The following is a 12,696-nucleotide window of genomic DNA, read 5'->3' on the forward strand; positions in this document are numbered from 1 at the left end:
TATTTTCTCTCCTCCTTTTCTCTAAAATCCCACAACTTTAACATGGTATCTAGAGCCTATTTCAATCCTCCTTGAATGATCCCGTCTCTATTCTGTTGCCGAGTTCCCAACAGTTTGGGAATATAATCATAGTTTCTCTTTTCCAACGTGATCTTTCCTTGTTCAACCCCCAGTTTCACTTGTTTCCATTCAGCTCGTTGCTGCCGTCCTCACCGCCATTGTTTTCGGCGACTTTTCCGGCAAACAACCACTCCATTAGCTTCGCCTCTTCTAGATCAGCCCACACCTCAAAGCGCACCGTCGAAAGCCACCGCACGCGCCTCACTGTCCACCACACGTCAGATCAACGCGCAACCTCTCTTCACTGTGCGTGATGACGCGTCCGACAACCGTTTTAGACGCGATATTTTTTGTTGAACTCGCCTCGGCCTCACGGTTCCAAATCTGCCCTTACTTTTCAATTTTGGTCAACGGAAATATGTGTTATTGTTCAAACATTGGATGCATTTTCTCACTTCGTTGATCGATCATGGTTTCATTTCATTACAGTCGCGGTGCTTCTTCTTCTGTGTTTGTCATGCAATTTTGTTCTTACTAATAGATTATAACAGTGGCTTTTATTCCCACCCACGATCATTCCGGTGGTGTCCCTTTTCCCACTGATGAATCATATTAGTGATGGCTTCTTTTTCCATTGATGGTCATTCTGACAGTGTCTTTTATTTTCATGACTCACACTTTAGCATGGCAATTTGTCCCAGATGCATTGGCCCCATCTTTGTCCCAGATGTACTGGCCTTGCCTTTCTCTCCTTGAAGCACGCCTCTCCAATATTATTAGTTTGAAGCTTTCAAATGCAGTTTTTAGAAGAACGAACCTTACTTTGTTCAATTGCTTGCCATGAAAATCTCTCAGGCTAATTATCATTTCGACTATCTTGCTAGACTATATCTATAGCAATTCTCTTCGACTTCACCTGCATTCCTGGGTTGCTTTTCCATCTATTTTTTATTATTTTGCAGAGCAAAACATTGTTTTCTTGTAAGTTTTAGCTTGAGGGGGAGTATTAGAATATTAGAAAATATCTTATAATATCTACTATATTATATTAGAGTATCTTGAGTTATTTCCTAGGATCAATTTATAATCATAGAGATATCTTAGAATATCTCTCTTTAATATTATGATTTATTTCTGATATAGGATTGAAACTATGTTTCTCTATAAAAAGTGATTAGTATTGAGTCTTTTGTAATTAAGTTAGCATAATACTATTATCAATAATATTCAAACCCTTATTATTTTCTCTCCTCCTTTGCTCTAAAATCACACAACTTCAACAATGCGCAAAATACATCTTATGCTATTGTTCATAATTGATCATGAATCTTATGATTCATTTTAAACTTCAAACACAAACATAGTATAAGCATTATGATGTCATATAATCCATTTAGCCGACTCCATGAAATGGAAAATGGCTTGGTTGTTACTATTTTGATCGGTGCTATAGAAAATAGGCTTTCCAATCAGCAATCCATTTCACAATTCGACACCCAAAGTAAGAAAACTAAAACTATTTAATTTGTATGAACTCAACAGTTAGGGGTTTTTGGTGGCAGTATAGATGCTCTTCACAGGCGCTGTTAGCTAGGACATCGTGAGGTTAATCCTTATACATTGTTTGTAGTTTTGAAGCAAAATATGTTCTTCCATTACTCAGTTCCTCATTTATATTGTAAAGGAAGTTTTGGTTTCACTTTTTATATCCTGGAGTAATTAGTGAATTGATAAATTTACTTATTGAGCTTCCTATGTGCATTTCAGAGAGTTTGCAAGTTTAGTTGATCAATCATGGAGGATGGAAATGGGTGGCAATCTTAGACAGGAGTTTCTACCATTATAATTTATATTTATTGCCGTTATAATCAAAATGGAATGCTACAAGGTCTGAATCTTAATCTTCAAGTACTTGATGTATTTTCTACTACACATTGGATAATTAGACAATACATTTTTTAAAACAAAAAAGGAAAGCAATTCTGCTTTAGCAATTGTAAACATATATGAAGCACTCTTTAGCTTTGGCTTTTGGGACATTTGGTCTTTGGAATGGTCTGAAGGCTTCTCTAACCAAGTGGTTATGAGTTCAATCCTTGCCTCTCTTCCATAGTCAGGAGTTTAATCTTGCCACTTGCATTCTCATAACTAAATTACAATTTCAAAATATGCTTGTGGCTCATGCTTTGCCCACACTTCAAGCCAAAGTGATTTTGGTAATTTTAGAGATATACTCCCTCCAGTCGCATAAGAAAAAAACTTTCCGACTTATTAAGAAAAGTAGTTACTCTCATTTAATGTTTCTCAATATAATAAAATAAGTAATTGTATTTTTTAAATTACCCCTCATGGAAACTTGTTCCATGAAAATAGAAGGTTTATTGAAAATTATATCCAAATTCATTGAATGACAATTAGGGAATAATAGCATTAAAGTATGATAGAAGTAGACAAACAAACATAACTCTTTTGTTTATATTTGAGGCCTGAGTGGTAGTTATATAAGCTACATATAAGAATCTATATTTTGTAATAGGCAGCAGTCTCCAAGTAGGAGAGTGTATGTAATATGGAATAGGAGAGAAGTAAAAGATCACAGCCTCTAATTTAGTTGGAACTGGGTAACTAAGAGGACTGACTATTATTAGTTGAGATAACTGCAGGGTGGGAATTAAAATGGAAGGAGAGGAACTGAGGGAGGGTATTGGATTGTATTCTGAGTTTGTGGAAGAGGCCAGGATCTTTCAAATAACCAGGAACTTGTTCTTAGTACCTTTTATATCTTAACCAGTCTACACCTATACAGTCTTCTTGGTCTATCAGAGGGCCACATGCTTGCGCCTTTAAACCCTAGTTAGGAGAGTGTTTTAATGCCGACCTTATCAAAATCTGTGTTTGTTTTATTATTAAAAAATATCTCTCATTTATAGGGATTTGGTTGTATAAGAGTACTAATTATATTCTCCTTATATATCTTAGTAATCTTGTATATATATCTAATGTATTGTCAACATAATTCAATTCAATAAAATATTTTACCCTAATTCTTAAGAGATCTCATAATGAATCCTGAGAATTCCTTCTATTGGTCTACAAAATACGTACTTATGTTTTAAGCTATTGTTCTCGTTCATCTGTCTTTTACTCTTCTAGCACACATTTAAAAATCACAACATTGATACATTAAGCTCTCAACTGTGACTGCAGAGTTCCTATATTACCTCCCATGTTATGCAAGAATTATTCTTAAGAACTCATACGAAACACACAGGTTTATTGAATGCATTAGAAGTTTCCATTCAAAAGCACTAACATAACACGATCACACTATGAAATACACTTTTGAGAAGTCTCTTATAGAGGCTCAATTTATTAACACTTTCATACATCATAAGTTGCTACAGCTCCAGCACCAAATCTACAATGCCAACAATTGTAAATTAGTCAAAATGCATAAATATATTCCAATTATGATAAAGCAATGCACATAAATGCTCCATAAATGTTTGCATTGAAATCTAAAAACCTGCTGCTGAGTTAGTTTGAAATTTGTGTCATTAAAACTCAACGATTTTAAATTCGGTGACAAAAATACTTAATACAAGTGACAAAATACTACTCCGTGAAGTCTCGTACTGTGCTGAGGAGTTGCTGGAAAATTCAGAAATAGAGAACCAAGGCAGATTTTAACCCTACCCTCCGTGGCTTAAGCCACCACCACATCACTCTGATCTTTATATATATCTTTTGCATTACTATATGTCGGAAGACAGTGGTAAATTGTTGTTAATTTATTCAGTAGTCAAAGATTGTTTAAATAAAAGATAACAATAAAGTCTCTTCCTTTGAATAAGGAATGATTAGAAGAATATAAGGAAATAAGAAATTCATACAATACTATAAGATTTGAATAAAATAAAATAAAATTTAGGAGCTCACAATATCCCCTAATTCTCCAACACCACCCTCAAGTTCGTGCATATATATCTATCATGCCCAACTTGTTATGAAATGCCCAAAGACATGTCTTGCAAGGCTCTTGGTCAGTATCAAAATCTGTTTCTTTTTTCTTATTAAAAAATATCACTGAATTACTGGAATTTGGTTGTATAGGAGTACTAATTATGTTCTCCTTATTTATCTTAGTAATCTTGTATATATATATGATGTATTGTCAACATATTTTAATTCAATAAAATATTTTACCTTAATTCTTAAGATGGTATCACGAGCTCTTGGTTTAAGGCTTGCTTTTGCATAAATCCTAGCCGTTTTTATTGTGGTAAACTTTAGCCACCGTCATTGTGGCCATTTGCTGCCTTCATTGCAGTGTTTGTGATCCTTAAAGTCTGTTTGCTGCCTTCGTTGTCTTGAAACCAGCCATCACCGCCGTGAACACAACTTTTGACTTCTCACCACTGTACACTGACGGTATTGCACCACCCCTACACCATTCCTCGAAGAAAGCAGCCAAACCCCAGAAAATCACCGCCATCCGAAGCCTGATGTGCCGCCAGTGTTCTGACGACCCCGTAGTGCGTGTAACCCATGCGCCGCCCTCTAAGCAGTTGTTCACTGCCGTTATTTTGTAGATTGTAAATCGGAGGTTTCCTGTCTGCTTTTGGTGGTTACTTTTCAGATCAAAGCACTTTGGTTCGTGGGTCATTTGATGCGCACACCTTTTTTCGATTAGAAACTTGTTTCTGTTTTTCGTCCATTGTGGGAGAAGGAGTAGTGATTAATACTGAAACCGATAATGAAACGTGAAATAAAAAATCCCAAGCCGAATTGCAAAATGTCTCATTCGTTCACAAGTTGAATGAGAATAACTATTTGAAATGATCTCAACTTGTGCACACTTTTTTAAAGGTAAAAGGACGACATAATACTTATCAGATGAACCCTCCAAAGAAATAGATCTCGAGTTTAAGAGGTGGAATATAGAGGATTCTATGATCATGGCATGGTTATGGGATGCAATGATCCAGAAATCAGTGACACTTGCATGCTTCTCAGCATTAAGAAGGAGGTTTGGAAGGCATTAGAAGAGACTTATTCTAAAGCCAAAGATGCTGCCCAAATATATGATGTGAAGGTGAAAACTGTGGTTGGTAAACAGGGAAACAAGACAATTACTAAGTATGCAAATCATCTTAAAGCTTTGTGGATGGAGTTGGATCATTACAGAGTTATAAAAGTCAAGTGTTTAGCAAATTCGACTTTACTAAAGGAATATATTTAACATGATAGTCTATGATTTCTTGGTGTGACTCATCTATGATTTTGATCAAGTTAGAGTGCAAATCCTTGGCAGGGAGAAAGTATCAGGAATTAATGAGGCAGTGGCTATAGTGATGAGTGAAGAAAGTTAACGGGGACTAATGCTGACAGTTCCACTTGTAGAAAGCTTAGCAATGCTAGCTGAAAAGAATTTGACTATGATGGTTGACCTAAAGAAAGGAGGAGGAGCCTATGTGGAGAAAAATAGGTGATGGAGTGTGGTGTACCTATTGCAACAAGTCTCACCATACTCATGAAAAATGTTGGAAATTGAATGGGAAGCCACCTAATAGTGAGTGGGGAAGAAACGGAGGTCAAGGACACATAGCTACAATTACTAGTGAAGAGAGTCGAGAAGGTATGATGCAACTGAACCAAGATGAGGTAGAAAAGTTGAGATCTTTACTCATTAGTTTGGAGAAGCCCACATGTACTTGTTCCTTGGCACATTCAGGTATGTTTCCATTTTCTTTTGGACTTAATGCTTCAGATATACCCTTTAACCAATATTGGATTCTAGAGCCACAAACCACATGATACATTTACCCTTACATTTCTCCACTTTTTCACCTTGCCCTAGCAATTAGAAAATATCCACATTAGATGGTACCCTTATAACTGCAGAAGGTCAAAGAGATGTTCAAATAAATCTATCCACAACCCTAAGAAAATGTTCTCCATATCCTTAAACTGTCCATTAGTCTCATTTCCATACAAAAACTCACAAAAGACCTAACATGTAATGTTATCTGCGATAACCAATCTTGTGTTTTTCACGACAAGAATTTGGAGAGGAGGATTGGAAAAGCTAGAGAATGGAATGACCTTCACTATTTGGATAACCGAAACTTAGCTTTGAAGTTACTGAACAACAATAACTCCTTTTTAATAGAATCAATAAAAACCATCAGGGAGAAGGTTCTTTTGTAACACTGTCGCCGTGGTCACCCTTTATTTTGAGTCATTAAGCTATTATTTCCTTTGATTTTTAAGAAATTAGAGGTTTGTGAGCTTTCTAAACACAAGTGTGTACTTTTTTCAATCAGTAATAAAATAAATACTTTTCCGTTTTATTTAATTCATACAGATGTGGGGAATTCTTCAAATGTTCCAAATATATCAGGTGCACGTTAGTTTGTAACCTTTATTGATGATTGTAATCGGGTTACTTGGGTGTATTTATTAAAACAAAAATCTGAAGTCACTTATATGTTTCTACAGTTCTTCTCCATGGTAAAAAATCAGTTTGGAGTAAGTATTAAGAGGATTAGGTCTGATAATGACAAATATTACTTTAATCGTGATCTTAAGTCTTTCTATCACAAAGAGGTCATTATTCATGAGTCCTCTTGTATTAAAACACCCCAACAAAATAAGATTATTGAAAAGATAAATGGGCACTTGTTAGATCAAACCCGAGCTATGTTATTTCAAAATAAGGTTTCTAAGAAATTTTGGGGAGAAACAATATAAACTGCTTCATATCTCATAAATCGTTTACCTTCTAGTGTCATTGCCTTCAAAACTTCCATGGAGGCCCTCTCCTCGTTCTAACCCAATGTGTCCACGACTATTAATCTTACTACCAAAATATTTGGGTGGCATTGTTTGGCCATATACATAGTGATAGTAGAGGGAAACTTGATCGTAAAGCCTTAAAATGTGTCTTTATCGGATACTCTTCCACCTAAAAGGGCTACAAATGCTATCATCCACCATCCCAAAAATTGTCTCCATAGATGTCACCTTCCATGAACGAAAAAGTTACTTCAGTCAAACTCATCTTCAGAGAAAGAATACAAGGAAGATGAGTCTCTTCTATTTCTGTGTTGACTCTTGAACCAAAAATTGAGACTGAAATTGATTTTGAAAAAGATGGAAATGAACAAAATGACAATGTTGAGACTGAAATTGATTATGAGAAAGATGAATGTTGTTTAGACGAAATAGAAATATGGGTCTTGAAGCATATACCGATGTTGACTATGCAAAGTCAATTATAGATAGAAGGTCAACACATGATATTACATTTTCCTATGTGGGAATCTTGTGACTTGAAAGAGTAAAAAACAAAGTGTGGTATCCAGATTCAATGCTGAAGCAGAATTTAGGGCAATGGCACAAGGGATATACGAGTTACTATGGTCGAAGATCATTTTGGAGGATTTGAAGATAAAGTGGGATGAGCCAACAAAACTTTATTGTGATAATAAATCTGCTATTAGCATAGCCTGTAACCCATTGTAGCACAACAAAACCAAACATATTGAAGTTGACAAACTTTTCATCAAAGAAAAACTCGATAGTTGCTAAACAGCAACAACTTTTAAAGAATTGTATCCAAACTGGGAATGGAAAACAACTATTCACCAGTTTGAGGGGTAGTGTCAAAATCTGTTTATGTTTTTTTATTAAAAAATATCCCTCAATTATAGGGATTTGATTGTATAAGAGTACTAATTATAGGAATTTGGTTGTATATGAGTACTAATTATATTCTCCTTATTTATCTTTGTAATATTGTAATTTATTTTCCAACATTTTCAAAACACAAATAATAAGAAAGTATTTTTTGTTGAAAATAAAGTGTTATTCCATTAGTTTCTACAATTTCCAATATGATGTTTCTATGATTTTGTTCTTAACATAAATGATTAATTTTTTAAAGCATTTCTAGTATATCTTTTAAATTTTTATTATAGCAGCTATACGCACTGCCATTTGTCGCCATCTACCACTAATAACATTGGTCCTGCACTCTTGCCCACTCTCCTTTTTCTTTTTCCTTCTCTTGCGTCAAGCGCCCATATCATAAAAAATTCAAAATGACATTCCTTTATACTCTCAATCACTTGTATATTCTGTGTTGTTTAAAGAAGACTATGAAAACTTACAATGATGCTGATGGAATATACTTATCAAAGTTTTGTGTGCGTCAAGAGTCACATTTTATAGATATATAATATAGTACTTACACTCTGCATCTGTCTTGATCCAGTGCTCATTGTTCCCAGTTGAACCACTGCTACTTAGGCCATCTTGCGGTGGTTTCCAGTTGGTCTTACAGTGTTTAAACCACTTTCTTGACTTGCTATCTGAATGAACTCTTCTGCTAGGATTTGGGTTTGTGGTATTTCCTTTATCATATTCATCGAAGCAGTCATGAGGAAGATTAATCTTACCTTTGTGGGATTTACTAAAACATTTTGCATTTATGATGTCTTCAGGATAGACTTTTCTGTGAAACTTATGTAAAACCTGCATACAGAGATGGATAAATCGAATAACTTGTTATGATTGTTTTGTGTGTTCAAGATGAAATGTTGAAATTGTGGTTTTATTTTGATAGCTTAACTTCTCTTGAAGATGCCGACGTTTTCCATACCTAGTGATATTTGCCAAATTACCTTTTTAGCATAGTTACAATTTGTTAAAAGCCTTACTAGAACCACCTTCATTTAATGGTCTTTAAGCATGCTTAACAACATTTGAATAGTGTTTTACTTGATTCTCAACGATAACAAGCTACCAGTAGATTTATGTCATTGTCTTATTGATAATTCTCACATATCCACATTTTTTTCATTATATTTCTTGTGGCTAACGAAGTGAACATGCACTACAGTTTTGATTGATTATTCTTTTGTTAAGATGCAAAGGCAAAGGGTGATGGGGCCGACCAACCTATATATGCACACATACACTTCCTCTGCTCCTTTATAAAGTTTATATAAGGAGGAACCTTTATGATAAATTTGCTTGTCCATTTATATAAAACTCCCTCTAAATTGTCTATTGCATCAATTATTCTTTTATACCAAAATACCCATAATTACTCCTGTTGAGATGTGGCCATGATTTACTTTCCTATTATCTTGTCTATATCTTTCTGATTGTATTTCAATCCCTATAATTAAAGGATCTTGATTGTAATCCTTTTACTATAAATACATACCCACGGGAATTTGCTTCTCATGACATACAGACTAATTCTTTTTTAATCTCAAGTTGTATTAGAGCTCACGATATGTGGGCCTGATAGGAAAGGTTCAAAAGTGGGAAAACCCTAGTTGTCAAGCCACAAACCTAGCAGTTTTGCCGGTAGACCACTATCGGTGGCCCTAGATGTCACGACGGTGACCTTTACCATCAGAACAACCGTAATCAGTAAAGCCGTTCCTCTAAACACCGCCATCATCCTCACCATTACATGCCTTCATGCGTTGATCAAAAGCCAACAAGTCCGCCGGTGCGTGAAGTTCATGCGCCATCTTTTGCTACGCCGCCTGTCCCATTCTATTCCTATTTATTTTGCCTATATCTTAAATAATTGTGTTTCAATCCTTATAGTTAAGGTAAGGGATCTTAGATTGTTATCCTTTTACTATAAATACATAACCATGGGGGTTAGCCTCTCATGACATTCAGAGTATCTTTTCTAATCTCAAGTACTCCATCATCTCTCTCTTGTGAGAATTGAGGAAAGAGGTGACATGATGAGTTTCAATTCAAATTAATTCGGTGAAAAGAGTGAGACAATGAGTCCTGAGGGTACTTTTGAAAAATAATACAAATTGAATGTTACTAACTAAATTAACCAACCTTCTTACTTGTGAATTTTTTAAAGGGCGGTGATTAGAGTATTGTTAAATAGGTAAAAATATCTAGTAATAGGGACCAACCTTACTGAGCTTTGTATTGGTTGAAGTCGAATCAGCATCATTCCCAGAGGTGTTACAGCCTTTCGAGGAACTGTGGACCATTTTGAACATCTTTTTCATAATATGCATGGCAGACTTATGTGCTTGCTTGACTTGTGTCTCTTCGACTCCTGTCTCTGCACAGTCTTCATTTGTTGACTCTGTCCTATGAAATAGCTCAGCAAGTGATGTCCTTTCTTTCCTCACTTCTATTTTCTCTGGTGTTTTGAACGATGACCCCAATAAATATCCTTGCAGTGGACATACAACCTTGTTTCCACAATCTTTAGCTTCGGATCCATCTGTTTGATTTCCGCTAAGTGTGATGTTGCGAAGACGACTGTTTCTTCCTGATGATTCATAGAAACTTTCATCTTCAGTCTCAAGGAATTTCTCAAGCTCAAAACTTATGAGCTTCAGTTCATTCTCTGTCACCTCTGCATCTGTCATAGTTATGTTTTCTGAAGGCATGGACAATGTTGGTGTTGCCGGCTCATTGGTAACTGCCTCTGCACCAAGGGTTCCAATTGTCAAAAAGCTTTGAAAGAGCTCAGGGATGACTGCAGATGTTTCTTCTTGTGAATCATCATCTTCTCTGCAGCAAGATGTTTGACTTTCCTGATGGTGTGGCTTTGAGAAGCAGGGTTGGTTAATGGAACTGAAGCTTGGCTTTGTCTGAAGATATTGGCTGTCAAATGTTAGCTGGACTGTAAGACAAGCACACGGATTTCCTGAAATTCAAGTTTCAAAAGAAATTACTAAATTGGTCTGAAGTTAGCAACTAAAGATAGTTCTACAATCTACATGACTTGTTGAAATATTTATTTGTTGCTTACGCTATCCTATAACCTTGGGAAGAGGAATACAGAACATGGAAAAGAATTAAAAGAAGGATTATATATAATAATCAGATAGTGAAATGTGAACTAAGGGCTTGAGAGTGATATATGTTCAATGTTCCATTTGTAGTAGGTTATGGTTTTAATCAACCTGAAGTAGATATGGCAATGGGGCTGGGGTGGGGATGGATTTTGCCTCTCCCACCCTCATCCCGGTCAGGTTTAAATATTGAATCACCATCCCCGCCTCTAATAGGAGTCGGGTTTCTCCGCCCCCGTCCCCGTCTCATATATATAAATAATAAAATAAAAAATTATATTTATTATAATTAATATAATAAAATAATAGTTATTAGAAAATAATGAAATTAAATTCATTAAAATTAAATTATCTATTGAGAACTGATTAAAATTTATAATTAAAAAATATTAAATAAATAAATGAGTATATAAAAAAACGAAAAAAATAACAAAATCATTAGCGGGTTGGGGCGGATTTCAACACTCCATTCCTGTCCCCGCCCCTGACTTAGAATTTCGAAGAAAATTCACACCTGCATCAAATCAAAATGAAGTTTATCTGTAAAAATTGGGTCGGATTTGGGTGGATACTTGGGGTGTGGGTTAAGTTGTCATATAACCTGAAGTGGGATGCGGATGGATCAAGACCAATTGTGGTCCTAAATCCTGATCTATTTGAAAAGCCTAGTATGCAGAACTGCAGAACACCTTATTTTTACTTTATCTAGATATGTGTAACATTGTGTATTGATGCAGCTCAGAAATATGAATGCAATCTATATTTTGTTATGTTGATGGACAGTGACCAGTCATCAATGTGACAATTTAATTGTTTGTAGGTGTATCTGATGATAGTTGTTAGCCTTCGCTTAATGCCTTAGAATGTGTTTGGATTGAGGGTATACGATGAAATGGAGTCGGATGGATTGAAATGAGATAGCATGTAACTTTCTTAAATCTAACAAGACTATTCCATTTCATTCCTCCCTATACAACTAAACCAAAAATATAGAGAACATTTGCATTGACAACCTATCTTTTCCCATTCACTCTCTTCCATGAAAAAACGTGAGAGAAAAATTGGAGGAAATGAGATAAGAGTAATAAGGACAGCTGAATACCAAGCGTGAAATCCTTGAAGGGATGAAGTTTTCGATGCACCCATTGAAGCAACTGCAAAAATTAAAGGCATGAGTTAAGCCGAAGGCCTGGAAGAAATTGTTTTATCATTAATTGGTAGAGTTTAGTCATACCTTCATTTTGACTCTTTTCTTGATTTGATGACCAAGTTTTCTCACTTAACAGATTAGGCTGGTATTTATAAATGTGAATGGAAAAAGGTCACCCGAAGGATTAGGAAGTTATGATTGATAAAGTGAAAAGACACAGATCTTTTCTTTGTGATTGAATGAGTTGGAAGTTGGTAAATTCTAGAATGTCTCTATGGAGAAAAACAATTAGATAGATACAACAATGTAGTTGGCAATTCTTTTCAAAATCTAATCATGTAGGTAAATTTAGTTTGTCATTTGTACCAAGTTTCTATTTGTCTATATTTTTGTCTCTATGAACTTTAATGGTGTTAGATCACTCATGTATGTAAATCCATAACCTTTGATCTTAGGCTGACCAAAGTGCATTCAGATGCCAAAGCACTGCCAATTTTGAACGATGAAGCTGTTGTAAATTTCAATTGCTAAAACACTTTCACTGCTGAGCAGGGAACTCAACTTCTATTGATTTTATTTTTTGACAAGCCGTCTATTGAATGTGTATGGTTACAAATTCACCTAATA

At 35.3% G+C, this 12,696-nt stretch overlaps 1 protein-coding gene across 1 annotated transcript; it reads right to left on the bottom strand.

Annotated features, from left to right (window-relative positions):
- Positions 1 to 3,317: 3,317 nt before the first annotated feature.
- On the bottom strand, positions 3,318 to 12,242 carry LOC101513155 (protein LAZY 1). Its single transcript, XM_012712197.3, has 5 exons — positions 12,154 to 12,242; positions 12,022 to 12,073; positions 10,023 to 10,771; positions 8,316 to 8,598; positions 3,318 to 3,478 (listed from the first exon to the last, which is right to left on the bottom strand). Exons 1-5 carry the CDS (start codon positions 12,157 to 12,159, stop codon positions 3,459 to 3,461), a joined length of 1,110 nt encoding a protein of 369 aa, XP_012567651.1. The 5' UTR covers positions 12,160 to 12,242; the 3' UTR covers positions 3,318 to 3,458.
- Between the last annotated feature and the right edge of the window lie 454 nt (positions 12,243 to 12,696).

This window comes from Cicer arietinum, chromosome 3, assembly GCF_000331145.2.
Source record: "Cicer arietinum cultivar CDC Frontier isolate Library 1 chromosome 3, Cicar.CDCFrontier_v2.0, whole genome shotgun sequence".
Taxonomy (NCBI): Eukaryota; Viridiplantae; Streptophyta; class Magnoliopsida; order Fabales; family Fabaceae; genus Cicer; species Cicer arietinum.